General features: G+C 41.7%; 1 protein-coding gene across 2 annotated transcripts in view; it reads left to right on the top strand.

Annotated features, from left to right (window-relative positions):
• The first annotated feature begins 265 nt into the window (after positions 1-265).
• Positions 266-19,206, top strand: part of pde8a (phosphodiesterase 8A) — a 161,996-nt gene continuing 143,055 nt past the window's right edge. For both annotated transcript variants that reach the window (XM_062963228.1, XM_062963227.1), the window contains exon 1: positions 266-508. In XM_062963228.1, the coding sequence (XP_062819298.1) occupies positions 266-508 (243 nt within the window). The remainder of the gene's footprint in view (positions 509-19,206) is intronic.

Below are 19,206 nucleotides of genomic sequence, written 5' to 3'. Positions count from 1 at the left end.
GCCACTCCCCTCTCCCCGGCGCCTTTGCTGACCCGACACGCGGGCCCAGAATGGATCCGAGCGGTTCCGCTCCCGACCTGCCCGCCTTCCCGCGACCCTTCTCGCCTTCCTCGGGAGCCCCCTTTTGGCGAGACTGACGCCCGATGTGTTTGGGGCGAAGGCGAAGGCGCAGAGTCCAGAAGGAGGAGAAGGAGAAGGAGAGCCGACCCGCGAGGGAGGGAAGCCGGCAAGGACGGGCCCGGAGGACTCGACGCCCGGGCGCAACATGGGCTGCGCGCCCAGCATCCACATCTCGGACAGCCGGGTGGTGTATCACAGCGGCAAGGAGGCGGAGGACTCGAACTCCTCGCAGGCTGGGCAGCAGCAGCAGCAACCACCCCCTCCGACGGGATTATTCATTAAATCTTCCAGCTCCTCCGCCTACAAGCTGCGGAGCAAGCCCTCCAAGAAGGGCGGGAAGCGGGGCAGGATGGAAGCCGAGCCTCGGGGCCCTGGCGCCGGAGGGAAGGTAAGGCCAGGCGGGCAAGGAAGGGAGGGTTACCTGCAGAGCGACGAAGCCAGAGACAGGACGGGGAGGAGGCCGGGGTCTGCTCTCCACCTGCTTGCTGAGCTTTCTGAGACCTCCTAGTGGCTTCGTTGCTGGAGGCAAAGTTCATTTCCGTGCTTCCCAACCTTTGGGCCTCCAGGTCTTTTGGACTTCAGCTCCCACAGTTCCTGACATCTGGGATTCCTGGGATCTCAAGTCCAAAACACCTGGTTGGGAACCATTGGTTGATTTGGAAATCCCTTCTGAGCAGAAGCTCTTTGGCTTCATAGAATAATATTTTACTTATTTATTTATTGTGTTGTTGAAGGCTTTCATGGCCGGGATCACAGGGTTGTTGTATGTCTTTCCAGAAGTATTCTCTCCTGACGTTTCACCCACATCTATGAAACGGAAAGGAAAAAAAATATATATCTGTGGAGAGTCCAGGATGCCTAGTTTATCCATGCCTTACAACCTCTGAGGATGCCTGCCATAGATGTGGGCGAAACGTCGGGAGAGAATACTTCTGGAACATGGCCATACAGCCCGAAAGACATACAACAACCCTATTTATTTATTTACTGACTACCTTTATATCCCACCCTTCTCACCCTGAAGGGGACTCAGAGCACCTGAAAAATTATATTTACCTACAATATTATATTATTAGCATAGCACAATACTGGCATTAAATTACTTAGGTAAAGGAAAAGGTTTCCCCTGACGTTAAGTCCAGTCGTGTCTGACTCTGGGGGTTGGTGCTCATCTCCATTTCTAAGCTGAAGAGCCGGCATTGTCCGTAGACACCTCCTCCATGACTGCATGGAGCACCGTTACCTTCCTGCCGGAGCGGTACCTATTGATCTACTCACATTTGCATGTTTTCAAACTGCTAGGTTGGCAGGAGCTGGAGCTAACAGCGGGCGCTCAAGCCGCTCCTGGGATTTGAACCTGGGACCTTTCGGTCCGCAATTTCAGCAGCTCAGCGCTTTAACGCACTTTGCCACCGGGGCTCCTTCTTTGGAGGCTTTTAAACAGAGGCTGGATGGCCATCTGTCGGGGGTGCTTTGAATGCGATTTCCTGCTTCTTGGCAGGGGGTTGGACTGGATGGCCCATGAGGTCTCTTCCAACTCTACTATTCTGTGATTCTGTGATATTATAATATAATATAATATTATTAGCCTAGCACAATACTGGCATTAAATTACTATATTGTACTATATTGTGGCGCAGTGTGTTGAAGCACTGAGCTGCTGAACTTGCAGACCAAAAGGTCCCAGGTTCAAACCCCGGAAACAGCGTGAGCGGCCGCTGTTAACTCCAGCTCCTGCCAACTTAGCAGTTCGAAAACATGCAAATGTGAGTAGATCAATAGGTACTGCTCCGGCAGTAAGGTAACGGCGCTCCATGCAGTCATGCCATCCTCATGACCTTGGAGGTGTCTACGGACAACGCCGGCTCTTCGTCTTAGAAATGAAGATGAGCACCAACCCCCAGAGTCAGACATGACTGGACTTAACGTCAGGGGAAACCTTTACCTTTACCTACCTAGTTCACCTACATCCAGAGAGCACTGTGGACTCAAAACAATGATGGATTTGGACCATACTTGGCACGAAAACATTAGCATGTTTTCAAACTGCTAAGTTGGCAGAAGCTGGGGCTAATAGCGGGAGCTCACTCCGCTCCCTGGATTCGAACCTGGCAACCTTTCGGTCAGCAAGTTCAGCAGCTCACCGGTTTAACCCGCTGCGTGACCGGTGAGCTACAACTCCAGAACTCAAGATCATTGCCCACCAAACTCTTCCAGTATTTTCTGTTCGTCGTGGGAGTTCATTGTGCCAAGTTTGATTCAATTCTATCGCTGGTGGAGTTCAGAATGCTCTTTCATTGTAGGTTAACTATAAATCCCAGCAGCTACAACTCCGAAATGACAACATCAATCCCCCCTAACCCCACCAGTATTCAAATTTGGGTGTATCGGGTATTTGTGCCAAATGTGGTCCAGTGAATGAAAATACATCTTGCATATCAGATATTTACATTACGATACATAACCGTAGCAAAATGAACAGTTCTGAAGTAGCAACAAAAATAATTTTATGGCTACCACAACATGAAGAACTGTATTAAGGGGTCATGGTATTAGGAAGGTTGAGAACCACTGAGCTTTCCACACAGCCATATAACCCAGAATATCAAGGAAGAAAATCCCACAATTTTCTGCTTTGAACTGGAATATATGGCAGCGTGGACTCAGATAACCCAGTTCAGTATTGTGGGATTTTCTGCCTTTATAGTCTGGGCTATATGACTGTGTAGAAGGGCTTTGGGTCTCCAGGATTGGTTGAGATTTCTTCTGTTTATCTTTGAAGGAAAATGAGCAAAAGTGCCCAAATGACTAACAACAGTTGGGGTTAGGGACATATATAGGAACCATCTGCCGATTGCTCTGCAAAATGCGTTCTGGAATTAAAAAGCAGCAGGCATGGAAGCAAACACTGTGCCGAGGAAGGAATTCAGAGCAAGCAAAGGTGATGGCTTGGTGACCAGGCCAGTGAGTTGACATTCGGAGGCCTTGAGTGTCTGGATCAATTGATTGATTTAAGTCTTCTATTGGCGTTGTAACCGGAACTTCATCTGTGTGTCATTTTTTCCTTAAACCAGTTAGTTATGTATGATAGACTGGGATGAGTGTTAAAAAGGTTCTCATTGGTTGCCTTGATCCTAATTACAGTCCCTTCCAAGGCCCTTCCACACAGCCATATAACTCAGAATATCAAGGCAGAATAACCCACAATAAATGCTTTGAACTGGGTTATCTGAGTCCACACTGCCAAGAATTTGCAGCACTTTATCAGTCACCTCGTGTTTACAATATTTATATGGTGCACCTTACCCAGTCTACTTTTACAACCTCTCCATTTTAATCCATGTTTTTATTAGTTCTTGTCATTTGTTTTTATTGGCTAATGTTTAATTTTTTATAATTGTGCATGTTTTTTTTTTTGTCTATTGTTGTGTTTTATATTGCTACTAGCTGTGCCCGGCCACGCGTTGCTGTGGCAAAGTGGTGGTGGTATTGGTTAAAAATTGTGCAATTTTTATTTGACGTTATTTGTATTTTTTAATAAATTTTATTGTAAGTTATCTTTTTATTATATTTTATTATTTTCTTGTATTATTTTTAGTTATTTTCTGTTATAGTATTTTATTGTATTGATTTTTTAGTGTTTTTAATTATTTTTTTAGTGTTTATTATTATTTTTTATTGGGTTGCTAGGAGACCAAGTTGGAGGAGCTTAGCCTTCTAACTGGCAGCAATTGGATAAAAGCAATTATTCCTCTCTCTCTAATTAGGACTTTATTTTTCTTTTCTTTTTGTTGTATCAACCTAGAGGCGTGGATGATGGGTTATGTTGTCAAATTTAGAGGTTGGGGGGCCTGTAGTTTTGTTGTTTTGTGGGTCGCCGTGATGCCATCACTCTTTTATATATATAGACTAGCTGTGCCCGGCCACGCGTTGCTGTGGCATTGTCTGGTGGTGTTGGTGAGAAATTGTTGAGGTAGTGGTGGTATTGAATGTTTGTTGTATGGTTGTCTTTATGTTTAGTATGCATTTGGTTGTTTGTGTACTGTGAAAGTGGTGAGGGTAGAAGGGGGTCTATGTCCCTGTGTAGTATTGTATAGTATTTATACGTTGTCCATGTGTTGTGAATGCTTGGATTGTATCCTGCTGCATAGTAGAAAGGGTTGGGCTGGATGGCCCTTAGGGGTCTCTCCAAACTCTTGTGCCTGTCCCCTGGGCTGAGTAGGTTGCTAGGAGACCAAGTGGGCGGAACTTAGCCTTGTAACTGGCAGCAATTGGATAAAAACAATTATTCCTCTCCCTCTAATTAGGATTTTATTTTTCTTTTATTTTTGTTGTATCAACCTAGAGGCTTGGATGATGGGTTGTGTTGTCAATTTTCGAGGTTGTGGGGCCTGTAGTTTTGTTGTTTTGTCCGCTGCCCTGATGCCATCACTCTTTTATATATAAAGATTGCTTTTATTCGGGCTTGGCCCCATGTAATCCGCCCTGAGTCCCCTTTGGGGAGATAGAGGTGGGGTATAAAAATAAAGTTATTATTATTATTATTATTGTTGTTGTTGTTGTTGTTGTTATATATCCAAGTTCAAAGCAGATAATGTTGGATTTTATTCAACTGTGTGGAAGGAGCCCCAGTTTTAATACAAAGCAAACAGACATAGGGAGATCTGTTCATAGTTTGATGGGGATCAAGAGGTTTGGGCCTAACTTCCTTCCCAGGAAATAACAAGTGGTTGTTGTGACAATATTAAGACGTTGTAGCGAAGACAATGTGTTCCTGGGCTTTACGCCTTTCAGACTTTAGAGCAGGCATGGGCAAACTTTGGCCCTCCAGGTGTTTTGTGCTTCTACAATTCCTAACAGCCTACTGTCTGGGTTGCTGTGAATTTTCCGAGCTGTTTGGCCATATTCCAGAAGCATTCTCTCCTGATGTTTTGCCCACATCTATGGCAGGCATCCTCAGAGGTTGTGAGGTATGTTAGGATTGTTACAGGGCCAACGTTTTCCCATGTGAAACGTAAAAAGGAAAGTATGGTATATAATGTGTAGGTACTACGTTGGTAATGTAATATTATCTTCTATATAAACAACTTTTAGTGGCCCTTGTTATACAAGCTGCAAAAGAAGGGGATTATGGTGTCGTATGAACAACAATCTAAACTGGATAGTGGTAGATCATAGCCCTCTGGAAACTCTTACATTTACTAATACAGTAGAGTCTCACTTATCCAACATTCTGGATTATCCAATGCATTTTTGTTACGGTTTTTCCACCGTAAGCTTCCTTGCATCATTTACTGCAAACATGCGGCTGGAACCTGACATTACCTGACACTGAAATTGTGTTTTCATTCCTCCGTCCCTCTTTTCCCCTGCTCCCAAGGCTGATGCTGCTAAAAAACTTCTAGCTAGAAAGAGATGTGGGAAAGAGAGGGACTTTTTTTACAAAATGATTTTCTAAACAGGATCTTATGTCCTGAAGCTTTGTTTGTGGAGGTAGGAGTGGGCTGCTTATGTGTTTTGGATACGGATGCTAACACAGTTACTTAGAACTTTGCCAAAGATGGATGTTGTTGCAAACAGCTGGAGTCTGTATTATTATTTTTCCTCATCTTGTTTGTGAAATACGGGATATAAAATAGTTCTGAGGTTGGCTACAAGATCACTAATACTTTGAGTAATGCCATTTCATCTTTGTAACATTTCTGAAATGTTGGATTTCTCGATATTCTGAAGAGAGATGGTTTTATGCATCCGTGCTGTCCGCTGTTGAAATCAGAATCGCCGCAGTGAAGAAAAGCAATGTTACAATTCCAAAATGGATTTTGTGTTCTTAAGCTTGGTAGGGCAGTAGTACTAATTAATGTGTATTTTACAGACATGTTTTGATGGACAGTAGAGTCTCACTTACCCAACATAAACGGGCCGGCAGAACGTTGGATAAGCAAATATGTTGGATAATAAGGAGAGATTAAGAAAAAGCTAAATAGGTTATGATTTTACAAATTAAGCACCAAAACATCATGTTATACAACAAATTTGACAGAAAAAGTAGTTCATTACACATTAATGCTATGTAGTAATTACTGTATTTACGAATTTAGCTCCAAAATATCACAATGCATTGAAAACATTGACTAACGTTTTTTGTAGGCATTTTTGTAGCCAGTGTTTTCAATACATCGTGATATTTTGGTGCTAAATTTGTAAATACAGTAATTACAACATAGCATTACTGCATATTGAACTACTTTTTCTGTCAAATTTATTGTATAACATGATGTTTCGGTGCTTAGTTTGTAAAATAACCTAATTTGATGTTTAATAGGCTTTTCCTTAATGCCTCCTTATTATCCAACATATTTGCTTATCCAACATTCTGCCCGCCCGTTTATGTTGGATAAATGAGACTCTACTGTACTAATTGATGTGTATTTTACAGACATGTTTTGATGTATATCTTTTATGGGACTGCATTTTAATACAGTAGAGTCTCACTTATCCAAGCCTCGCTTATCCAAGTTTCTGGATTATCCAAGGCATTTTTGTAGTAAATGTTTTCAATATATCGTGATCTTTTGGTGCTAAATTCGTAAATACAGTAATTACAACATAACATTACTGCGTATTGAACTACTTTTTCTGTCAAATGTGTTGTATAATGTGATGTTTTGGTGCTTAATTTGTAAAATCATAACCTAATTTGATGTTTAATAGGCTTTTCCTTGATCAGTCCTTATAATCCAAGATATTCACTTATCCAAGCTTCTGCTGGCCCGTTTAGCTTGGATAAGTGAGACTCTACTGTATATATCTACACACACACATACACACACACACACACACACTATGCAGTATGAAACAAGTTAATGATCAGCGTGAAATAAAGCAAAATGTTGCATTTGTAGTATTGTAACATTGTACTGCTAGAGAAAAAAGGAAGAAAGAATAACACAATAAACAAATAATGTAAACAGATGTTGCACAGTTGTATCCCCTGTCATTAGCAATACTGTACAAGAAACAATTTTTTTTTCAAAAGGCCAATGGCACAAAGGGGAGAAGGAAGATTTGCAGCAGAGATAAACCAGTTCGTCCTGAGTACATTGGCATAAACTGGCTGCATTCCATTGAGTTCCCTGGGACAAAGTCCAAAGTTTGAACCGTCCCGTTGGGATTGAATGCTTTATATTAAGTGCATCTCTTTCCCCTTTCACTTGATGGGGAACTATATTATTTGAAGTGTTTTGGTGTTATCGATACACCCCTATGAACATGTCTAGACATTAAGTTCTGGCTGTAGGTTCACCAGGAAACTGCGAAGTTGGTGGGCAACAGCTGCAAGGACTGTTCAGTGTTGGCTTCCAAAATGTAAGGAATTCCCCTTACTCTTGTTGTTGTTGTTGTTGTTGTTGTGCTGCATGTCACCTCTAAAGCAGAAATGCTATCGCCACTATGTGTATTTTCTCCTCTACTGCAAATGACTAACAACATTGGGATGTCTGGGTTTCTGTGAGTTTTCCAGGCTGTATGGCCATGTTCCAGAAGCATTCTCTCCTGACGTTTCACCTACATCTATGGCAGGCATCCTCAGAGATCGTGAGGTCTGTTGGAAACCGAGCAAGTGGGATTTATATATCTGTGGAATAATGTCCAGGGTGGGAGAGAGGCAAGTGGAATAATGTCCAGGGCGGGAGAGAGGCAAATGTTGCAGCTGGCCACCTTGATTAGGATTGAATAGCTTTTCAGCTTCAAAGCCTAGCTGTTTCCTGCCAGGCATTGAATCTACAAGGCTGAATAAAGAACAACACTCAGAAGACAGGGGAAATCCAGATAATAAACAATCAGAGCCAGTTAACGCCTCCCAACAGAGGAGTCCCCCAGGCAGGAAGCAGCCAGGCTTTGAAGCTGCAAGGCCATTCAGTACTAATGAAGGTGGCCAATTTCAACATTCACACTTGCCTCAAACAGACATGATTTCTTTCTCCCACCTTGGACATTATTCCACAGATACAGTAGAGTCTCACTTATCCAACATAAACGGGCCGGCAGAATGTTGGATAAGTGAATATGTTGGATAATAAGGAGAGATTAAGAAAAAGCCTATTAAACATCAAAATAGGTTATGATTTTACAAATTAAGCACCGAAACATCATGTTCTACAATAAATTTGATAGAAAAAGTAGTTCAATACACAGTAATGTTATGTAGTAATTACTGTATTTACGAAGTTAGCACCAAAATATCACAATGCACTGAAAACATTGACTACAAAAATGCGTTGTATAATCCAGAACGTTGGATAAGTGAGATTCTACTGTATATAAACCCCACTTGCCCAGTTTCCAACAGACCTCACAATCTTGCCATAGATGTGGGCAAAACGTCAGGAGAGAATGCTTCTGGAACATGGCCATACAGCCTGGAAAACTCACAGCAAACCAGCAAGCCTTCGACAACACATTGGGATGTCTCTTTGCACCTTACTTATTTAAGACCATCCTTTCCAACCTTTGGCCACATTTTGTTCTCATGTGCTAACATAACTTTATTGACTCTGACCTGAGTTAGTTGTAATTATCTCTCGCTAGTAGTGGAAAAAAGTAATGCTGTGCTTTGACCTAATGTATTGGTTGCAAAAGATTTATGGGAATATCAGGTGGCATTGGAGTTCCAGGTAGAAAGGGGTGTGTTTGTGTGTGTGCTTCCGTGCCGATATCTTCCCTCTGTACCAGGGCACAATTTCAACCAGAACGCTGTTGACAGAATCCTGTATTCCCTTTCATCTTTGTAGTGTGAATAAAACACCGGGCTTTAGAAAAAAACTATCTGATAAGCAGTGTTGGTACAGTACAACTCAGATTTCAGCATGTCAAGAACCGGAGTGTTTTGCACATTTTTATACTGGCTTTGGCTGGATTTTGACACATGTAACATATGTAAACGGGTGCAGTTAAGGCTGTTGACTCATGACTTGGCATTCAGAGCTGGAAAAGTGCCACAATCTAGAAGTCGTACCTAAATATTATGAACCAGCCATTGAACCTTATACAATATTTATTGTTATGTGTATGTTATTAGCTAATCCATTCTTAGCTACAGGAGTGTGTGATCTCATTGCTCTCAAACCGTGTTTCGCATGCCCCAATATCCTTTTTCTTAAACCTCTGCAGTGAGATGTATTGGGTTTTGGCCTATACTTATTTCTAAATGTTATTAGTGTGATAAGGTCTATGCTTTTGAAAGTTTTGTTGTGAATACTAATAGTAAACAGCTTATTTGGTGATGGGTTGCTGTGAGTTTTCAAACCAGGCAAAGTGGGGTTTATATATCTGGTGAAAAATGTCCAGGTTGGGAGAAAGAACTGGGTTGCAGTGAGTTTTCTGGGCTGCATGGCCATGTTTCAGTAGCATTCTCTCCTGAGGTTTCGCCCACATCTATGGCAGGTATCCTCAGAGGTTGTGAGGTCTGTTGGAAACTAGGCAAGTAGGGTTTCTCTCCAGGCTGTGAGAAAGAGCACTTGTCTGTTTGAGGCAAGTGTGAATGTTGCAATTGGCCACCTTGATTAGCATTGAATAGCCTTTCAGCTTCAAAGCCTGGCTGCTTCCTGCCTGGGGGACTCCTTTGTTGGGAGGTGTTTGCTGGCCCTGATTGTTTTCTGTCTGGAATTCCCCTGTTTTCAGAGTTTGAAAGAACTCTTGTCTATTTGGGGCAAGTGTGAATGTTGCAATTGGCCACCTTGATTTGCATTGAATAGCCTTGCAACTTCAACACCTGGCTGCTTCCTGCTTAGGAGAATCCTTTGTTGGCTACCAGTACAGTAGAGTCTCACTTATCCAACACTCGCTTATCCAACGTTCTGGATTATCCAACGCATTTTTGTAGTCAATGTTTTCAATACATCGTGATATTTTGGTGCTAAATCAGTAAATACAGTAATTACTACATAGTATTACTGCGTATTGAACTACTTTTTCTGTCAAATTTATTGTATAACATGATGTTTTGGTGCTTAATTTGTGAAATCATAACCTAACTTGATGTTTAATAGGCTTTTCCTTAATTTCTCCTTATTATCCAACATATTCGCTTATCCAACGTTCTGCCGGCCCGTTTACGTTGGATAAGCGAGACTCTACTGTATTAAAAATCAGGACAGTGGAATAAAGAACAACACTCAGAAGACAGGGGAAATCCAGATAATAAATAATCTGTGCCAGTTAACACCTTCCAACACAGTATTTCTCCGGGCAGGAAGAAGCCAGGCTTTGAAGCTGCAAAGCCATTCAATGCTAATCAAGGTGGCCAATGCAACATTCACACTTGCCTCAAACAGACAAACACTCTTTCTCCCACCCTGGATATTATTCCACAGATATATAAACCCCACTTGCCTAGTTTCCAACAGACCTCACAACCTCTGAGGATGCCTGCCGTAGATGTGAATGAAACCTCAGGAGAGAATGCTACTGAAATATGGCCATGCAGCCCAGAAAACTCACTGCAACCCAGTGATTCCGATCATGAAAGCCTTCGACAACACAATATAATTATGATTTAGCAATATGTATACAATACAATAACCATAGGGAATGTGGCACATTAATCAAGTCTGGAAAAGTGGTTGTATACAATATACATCAGGGGTCCCCAAAATAAGGCCCGGGGGCCGGATGCGGCCCATCAAAGCTATTTATCTGGCCCCCACGGCACAAGGGCAGAAGGGATCTCTTCTTCTCTTCCAACCCTTATTATTATTATTATTATTATTATTATTATTATTGTTGTATGACACAGCAAACAGAATAGATATCCTGGATTTCGTATCACAAAATCACAAGTCGAACACTTCCCAAACATCTAAGACTGTGTGATGTATTTTCGGATGATGCGCGCAGATCCCAGTAGAGTGGCTTTTTGCAGTTGGCAGATCGTGATTTTGTCAATGCCTATTGTTTCCAAATTATTATTATTATTATTATTATTATTAACATTGAGGCTGGGTGGCCATCTGTTAGGGGTGCTTTGCTTGTGCTTTCGGTGCACAAAGGCAGAAGGGGATTGGACTCAATGGCCCAAAGGGTCTCTTCCAACCCTCTTTATTATTATTATTATTATTATTATTATTATTATTATTATTATTATTACTATTAACATTGAGGCTCGGTGGCCATCTGTCAGGGGTGCTTTGCTAGTGCTTTTAGTGCACAAAGGCAGAAGGGGGTTGGACTGAATGGCCCAAGGGGTCTCTTCTAACCCTCTTTATTATTATTATTATTATTATTATTATTATTATTATTATTATTATTATTAACATTGAGGCTGGGTGGCCATCTGTCAGGGGTGCTTTGCTTGTGCTTTCGGTGCACAAAGGCAGAAGGGGATTGGACTCAATAGCCCAAAGGGTCTCTTCCAACCCTCTTTGTTGTTGTTGTTGTTGTTGTTGTTGTTGTTGTTGTTGTTGTTATTGCTCGGTGGCCAACTATAGTCCGGCCCTCCAATGGTCCGAAGGATCGTGAACTGGCCCCCTGTTTAAAAAGTTTGGGGACCCCTGATATACATCATTAATTGCGAATTGGACCACTTTGCAAGGACAATTATTGTGGTTTGGGTGAACCAACAGTTCCTCTCCAGGGTTATGTGTGGGGAAACTAATTTTACGAGTTTGCAACAGAAGCAAGCTGTGCACGGCTCTGGTTGGCTAGCACGTGTAACACCAACACTAACCTGGTCTTGTAATTGGGAAATTGCTGCTGCACGCAGGAGATAGTGTTCGTACACAAATGAGTAATGCAGCAGGTGAACGTTACACAAATATGAAAGTTTAATTATTTCTTTCGAAAGCTAGACAGCATACCAGAATTATATGGGACCTGAAAGATTTACTGGTAAATCAGTTGATCTCTGGTTTATCTCAGATGCATTCTAGCTTTCCCCCATCTCAACAAAACTTGGTGAATGGATACTTGGCTGCACATCTGAACAACCCAGAACAAGGATATACAGTAGAGTCTCATTTATCCAAGCCTCGCTTATCCAACCCTCTGGATAATCCAAGCCATTTTTGTAGTCAGTGTTTTCAATATATCGTGATATTTTGGTGCTAAATTTGTAAATACAGTAACTACAACATAACATTACTGCGTATTGAACTACTCTTTCTGTCACATTTGTTGTATAACATGAATTTTTGGTGCTTAATTTGTAAAATCATAATCTAATTTGATGTTTAATAGGCTTTTCCTTAATCCGTCCTTACTATCCAAGATATTCACTTATCCAAGCTTGGATAAGTGAGACTCTATTGTAATAATAATAATAATAATAATAATAAGTTGACATGATATGAGGATTTAAAGATCGAACTACAAAGACTGGTACAAGCCAGTCAAGGTGGTCCCGGTGGTGATCGGCACACTGGGTGCAGTGCCTAAAGGCCTTGGTCTGCACTTAAACACAATCAGCGCTGACAAAATCCCCACCCGCCAGCTGCAGAAGGCCACCTTACTGGGATCTGCTCACATTATTCGCTGATACTTCACACAGTCCTAGACACTTGTGAAGTGTCCAACGTGTGATCCAATACAACAGCCAGCAGAGTGTCTGCTGTGGACTCATCTTGTTGTGTTTATAATAATAATAATAATAATAATAATAATAATAATAATAATACTTTATTTGTATTCCGCCCTATCTTCCCGAGGGGACAAAGGGTGGATTCCAGTATACACAACACAAAGGCAAATGTTCAATGCCTAGAAAAATGATATGATATGCCTAGATATAAGTTAGAGCCCCCAATGGCACAGTGTGTTAAAGCGCTAAGCTTCTGACCTTGTGGACCGAAAGGTTGCAGGTTTGAATTTGGGGAGCCAAGTGAGCACCCGCTGTTAGCCCCAGCTTCTGCCAACCTAGCAGTTCGAAAACATGCAAATGTGAGTAGATCAATAGGTGCTGCTCCGGCGAGAAGGTAACAGTGTTCAATGTAGTCATGCCAGCCACATGACCTTGGAGGTGTCTATGGACAACGCTGGCTCTTTGGCTTAGAAATGGAGATGAGCACCAACCCCTAGATTTGGACACGACTGGACTTAATGTCAGGGGAAAACCTTTACCTTTTATACCTTGACTAGCTGTGCCCAGCCACGCGTTGCTGTGGCGTTGTCTGGTGGTGTTGGTGAGAACTTATTGAGGCTGGATGGCCATCTGTCAGGAGTGCTTGGATTGTGTCCTCCTGCGTGGTAGAAGGAAGTTGATCTGGATGATCCTTAGGGGTCACTCCAAACCTTAGGATTGTATGACGTTGTTGTTGTTGCTGTTGTTGTTATTATTATTATTATTAGTAGTAGTATTGAGAGGCTGGGTGGCCATCTGTTGGGAGTGCTTGGATTGTGTCCTGCATGGCAGAATTGGGTTGGACTGGATGGCCTTTAGGGGTGTCTCCTAACTGTCTGATGCTATGATTCGATGTGTATTATTATTGTGCATATATTGGATGGCCATCTGTGAGGAGTGGTTGGATTGTGTCCTTGTGCATGATATAAGGAAGTTGAACTGGATGATCCTTAGGGGTATCTGCTAACCTTAGGATTGTATTATTAATTCTTCTTCTTCTTCTTCTTCTTCTTCTTATTATTATTATTATTATTATTATTATTATTATTATTGAGAGGCTGGGTGGCCATCTGTTGGGCTGAGTAGGTTGCTAGGAGACCAAGTGGGCGGAGCTTAGCCTTCTAACTGGCAGCAATTGGATAAAAACAATTCTTCCTCTCCCTCTAATTAGGACTTTATTTTTCTTTTCTTTTTGTTGTATGAACGTAGAGGCATGGATGAGGGGTTGTGTTGCCAAGTTTAGTGTTTCTGGGATGTGTAGTTTGTTGTTTTGTCCTAGGCCGAAATTTCTTTACCCTTTTATATATATAGATATGAGCCCAACATTTTTTTCCCTTGTTTAAATTCCAGGCAGATACACAAAATAGGGCTTTCAAAATGGACACTAATATTAAACAGATAACTTAAGGCCGTGTGTGTTGGTACTGCAGGATTTTTGCCAAAGTTCTTTGAAATTTGGGGACCGAGAATCCCTTCCCTCTGCGCCTTCTCGCAGGCGTGTTTTCTATTCCCACCCAGTCTATTCACCCTTCTCTTTCTTCTGCTTTGCTTTGCTGTCTCGAGTAGTTGCTCTGAACCCTCCTCGCCCTTTCCCTCCTGTTTCCAGTGACGTCAATCCTCTTGCACAAAGATTTGGCTTCCCACAATGAGACCGTCTAAATTTTCTCCTCTCCGTTGCTGTTGCTTCACTCCGAGGGGAAGCTCTTGTGCTGCAAGTGGGGCCTGCTTTCCATTGCAGTTTTGGTTTTCGTTGCTCACAGGAGTCCATTCCCCCCACACCTTTTGGAAATTAAGTATATTATCACTATTATTTTAAACTACCAGAAAAATAACGTAAGGGCGTATGGCATATTTTGCCAGAGCATTAACAGCGCAAATACATTAGAGTCTCACTTATCCAAGTTTCTGGATTATCCAAGCCATTTTTGTAGTCAGTGTTTTCAATATATCATGATATTTTGGTGCTAAAGTCGTAAATACTAATAAAGGGCCTTGAGTCTACACTGCCATATAATCCAGTTCAAATAAGATAATCTGTATTTTATAGGCAGTGTGGAAGAGGCCTAAGTGAGGCCTAACTGTGCCTGTCCCCTGGGCTGAGTGGGTTGCAAGGAGACCAAAAACAATTATTCCACTCCCTCTAATTAGGACTTTATTTTTCTTTTCTTTTTGTTGTATGAACGTAGAGGCATGGATGAGGGGTTGTGCTGCCAAGTTTAGTGTTTCTGGGATGTGCAGTTTTGTTTTTTTTGTCCTAGGCTAAAATTTCATTACCCTTTTTTATATATACAGCAGAGTCTCGCTTATCCAACGTAAACAGGCCGGCAGAACGTTGGATAAGCAAATATGTTGGATAATAAGGAGAAATTAAGGAAAAGCATATTAAACATCAAATTAGGTTATGATTTTACAAATTAAGCACCAAAACATCATGTTATACAACAAATTTGACAGAAAAAGTAGTTCAATACGCAGTAATGTTATGTTGTAATTACTGTATTTACGAATTTAACACCAAAATATCACGATATATAGAAAACATTTTTGTAGTCAACGCATTTTTGTAGTCAATGTTTTCAATATATCGTGATATTTTGGTGCTAAAGTCGTAAATAAAGTAATTACAACATAACATTACTGCGTATTGAACTACGTTTTCTGTCAAATTTGTTGTATAACATGATGTTTTGGTGCTTAATTTGTAAAATCATAACCTAATTTGATGTTTAATAGGCTTTTCCTTAATCCCTCCTTATTATCCAAGATATTCGCTTATCCAAGCTTCTGCTGGCCTGTTTAGCTTGGATAAGTGAGACTCTACTGTAATTTGATGTTTAGTAGGCTTTTCCTTAATCCCTCCTTATTATCCAACATATTTGCTTATCCAACGTTCTGCCGTCCCATTTATGTTGGATAAGTGAGACTACTGTATGGTATTCCTTGGATTCTACGATGTATGTTTTCATGCATCTCTAAAAATGGGGCTATATATATACTGTATATATAATCGCGGACCAAAAGGTAGTGGGTTCAAATTTGGGGAGTGGGGTGAGCTCCCGCTGATAGCCCCAGCTTCTGCCAACCTAGCAGTTTGAAAACATGCAAATGTGAGTAGCTCAATAGGCACCGCTCCGGCGGGAAGGTAACAGCGCTCCATGCAGTCATGCTAGTGCCCACATGACCTTGGAGGTGTCTATGGACAATGCCGGCTCTTTGGCTTAGAAATGGAGATGAGCACCAACCCCCAGAGTTGGACACGACTGGACTTAACATCAGGGAAAAACCTTTACCTTAACTATATATGTAGGTGTGTGTGTGTGTGAATGTGTGTGTATATATATATATATATATATATATATATATATATATATTAGCTGTGCCCGGCCACACATTGCTGTGGCGAAGTATGGTGGTATGGGAAATAAAGTATTGAGGAATTGGTGGTAGTTAAGTTAAAAGGTAAAGGTTCTCCCCTGGCATTAAGTCCATTATAAATGGGTTATATAGCTGTGTGGAAGGACTTTGAGTCTACACTGCCATATAATCCAGTGTAAATTAGATAATCTGTGGAAGAGGCCTAAGTGAGGCCTAACTTGGCCTGTTCCCTGGGCTGAGTGGGTTGCTAGGAGACCAAGTGGGCAGAGTTTAGTCCTCTAACTGGCAGCAATTGGATAAAAACAATTATTCCTTTCCCTCTAATTAGGACTTTACTTTTCTTTTTGTTGTATCAACCTAGAGGCGTGGATGATGGGTTGTGTTGTCAAATTTCGAGGTTGGGGGGCCTGTAGTTTTGTTGTTTTGTTGGTCGCTGCGATACCATCACTCATTTATATATATAGATAGATATATATTACACATACACACGGATATTGTATATGTAAATAAAGCTTTTTTCCCATTTGTGGTACTGAAATGCACCTTACAATTGATGGTGCCTTTGAATCAAAGCAAGACAGTCTATCGGTCAAACAAAATGATATTTAACATCCTGAAAAGAAAACAAGGCATCAGTTTGAACGTCCAGCTCTGTGTGCTGCATATAGACGCGCATTATATAGAGCCGTACTTTCCCCCTCCTAAAATGTAAGCTGTGTAGAAAATGTGTCAGTGGTGATTGCATGTTGGAGTTTCCTGAATGAATTGCCTTCAGTTCTTGGGAGACTTAAACTACCCATTAACTCTGCTGGACTGTTCTAGCAACGGCTTTGCCTTGTGACATCACCAGACTAAACTGTGCGTTTGTGTACGTTTGTGTGAGTGTGCTACATGGTGTAATAAAATGTATTTGGTAAAGAATTTTTTTAAAGCATAGCTGTTTTGGTTTTGCTTCGAAAGGGAAAACAAATGCACTCAGTGTGGCGGCTTAATTTTAATGGGAATATTCTGTATGAAATTACCTTCTGGCTCTGTGTATACAGCAGAGTCTCACTTATCCAAGCCTTGCTTATCCAAGTCTCTGGATTATCCAAGCCATTTTTGTAGTCAATGTTTTCAATATACTGTGATATTTTGATGCTAAATTCGTAAATACAGTAATTACAACATAACATTACTGTGTATTGAACTACTTTTTCTGTCAAATGCGTTGTATAACATGATGTTTTGGTGCTTAATTTGTAAAATCATAACCTAATTTGATGTTTAATAGGCTTTTCCTTAATCCCTCCTTATTATCCAAGATATTTGCTTATCCAAGCTTCTGCCGGCCCATTTAGCTTGGATAAGTGAGACTCTACTGTATATAGTTTTACCTTAAATAAAGTAAAACGAGAGACACTGGGGATAGAGACCTTTGATCTTCTTTGTGCGTGTGCTCTGCCTCCCTCCCTGCATGGAAAGTTTATTTGTGCCTTTCTGTTCTTGGCTACAACACTCAAAACCGCACAACAGAGACAAGCTGCATGATCAGCAGCACTAGACATTCCTGTGTGGTTTAGATGGAGGATGCTGCCATGCGAGATTGGATAATATAACGTGTAACTAGGTTTATCCTGAGCTTTGTTTCCAGTTGGCCAGGCACCTTGAATTGCAGGAAGCTCCGACAGAGTTGTGATTCCACCTAAACATTAGGAAGAACGTGTTGTTGAAGGATTTTATAGCCGGAATCACTGGGTTGCTGTGAGTTTTTCGGGCTGTATGACTATGTTCCAGAAGCATTCTCTCCTGATATTTCACCCACATCTATGGCAGGCATCCTCAGGAATTGTGAAGTCTGTTGGAAACTAGGCAAGTGGGGTTTATATATCTGTGGGATGATGTCTAGGGTGGGAGAAAGAACTAGTGTCTGAGGCAAGTGTGAATGTTGAAATTAATATTCATAGAATCATAGAGTTGGAAGAGACCTCACCAAGATTATGGCAACCAGACAGATTGACAACTGGCAAATAGAGGGAGAAGACGTGGAGGCAGTGACAGACTTTATATTTCTAGGCACAAAGATCACTGCAGATGCAGACTGCCACCAGAAGACGTTTACTTCTTGGGAGGAGAGCAATGGCCAACCTCGTCAAAATAGTGAAAAGCAGAGACATCACACTGGCAACGAAGGTCCGCATAGTCAAAGCAATGGTATTCCCCATAGTGACCTATGGATGCGAGAGCTGGACCATATGGAAGGCTGAGCAAAGGAAGATAAATGCCTTTGAACATTGGTGCTGGAGGAAAATCCTGAGAGTGCCTTGGACCTTGGCAAGAAGATCCAACCAGTCCATCCTCCAGGAAATAATGCCCAATGGCTGCTCACTGGAGGGAAGGATACTAGTGGCAAAGATGAAGTATTTTGGCCACATCATGAAGAGACAGGAAAACTTGGAGAAGATCATGGTGCTGGGGAAAATGGAAGGAAAAAGGAAGAGAGGCCGACCAAGGGCGAGATGGATGGACGGTATCCTTGAAGTGACTGGCTCGACCTTGAAGGAACTGGGGGCGGTGACGGCCGACAGGGAGCTCTGGCATGGACTGGTCACCAGAGTTAACCCAGTCACTGCCCGATTTTGATGGGGAAGTTCTAGTTCCGTCTGCTACTGTTAAAAGCCTTGGGGTTGTATTGGACTCATTGCTGACAATGGAGGCCCAGATCACTGCCATAAGTAAGCAGGCCTTTTTTCATCTTCATCAGGCAAGGAAATTGGCATCTTACCTTTCGACAGAAGCATTGGCAACGGTAATCCATGCAACAGTCACCACTAGGTTGGATTATTGTAACGCCTTATACGCCGGCCTTCCGAAGACAAAAACCCAGAAGATCCGAATGGTCCAAAATGCGGTGGCCAGGCTGCTAGCGGGATCATCTATAAGATCTCGTATTACACCAATTCTGAAACAACTGCATTGGCTACCAATAGAACATCGGATCTCTTACAAGATACTGATCCTAACATTTAGAGCTCGAAATGGCCAAGGACCATTATATCTTGGGGACCGCCTCATTCCTTTGATGGAAAAAAGGAATGAGGCGGTCCCAGGAAAATCTC

The sequence above is a fragment of the Anolis carolinensis genome, unplaced genomic scaffold, assembly GCF_035594765.1.
Source record: "Anolis carolinensis isolate JA03-04 unplaced genomic scaffold, rAnoCar3.1.pri scaffold_11, whole genome shotgun sequence".
Lineage (NCBI taxonomy): Eukaryota > Metazoa > Chordata > Lepidosauria > Squamata > Dactyloidae > Anolis > Anolis carolinensis.
The sequence above is the reverse complement of the archived record's forward strand: the minus strand, read 5'-3'. Positions and strand labels throughout refer to the sequence as shown.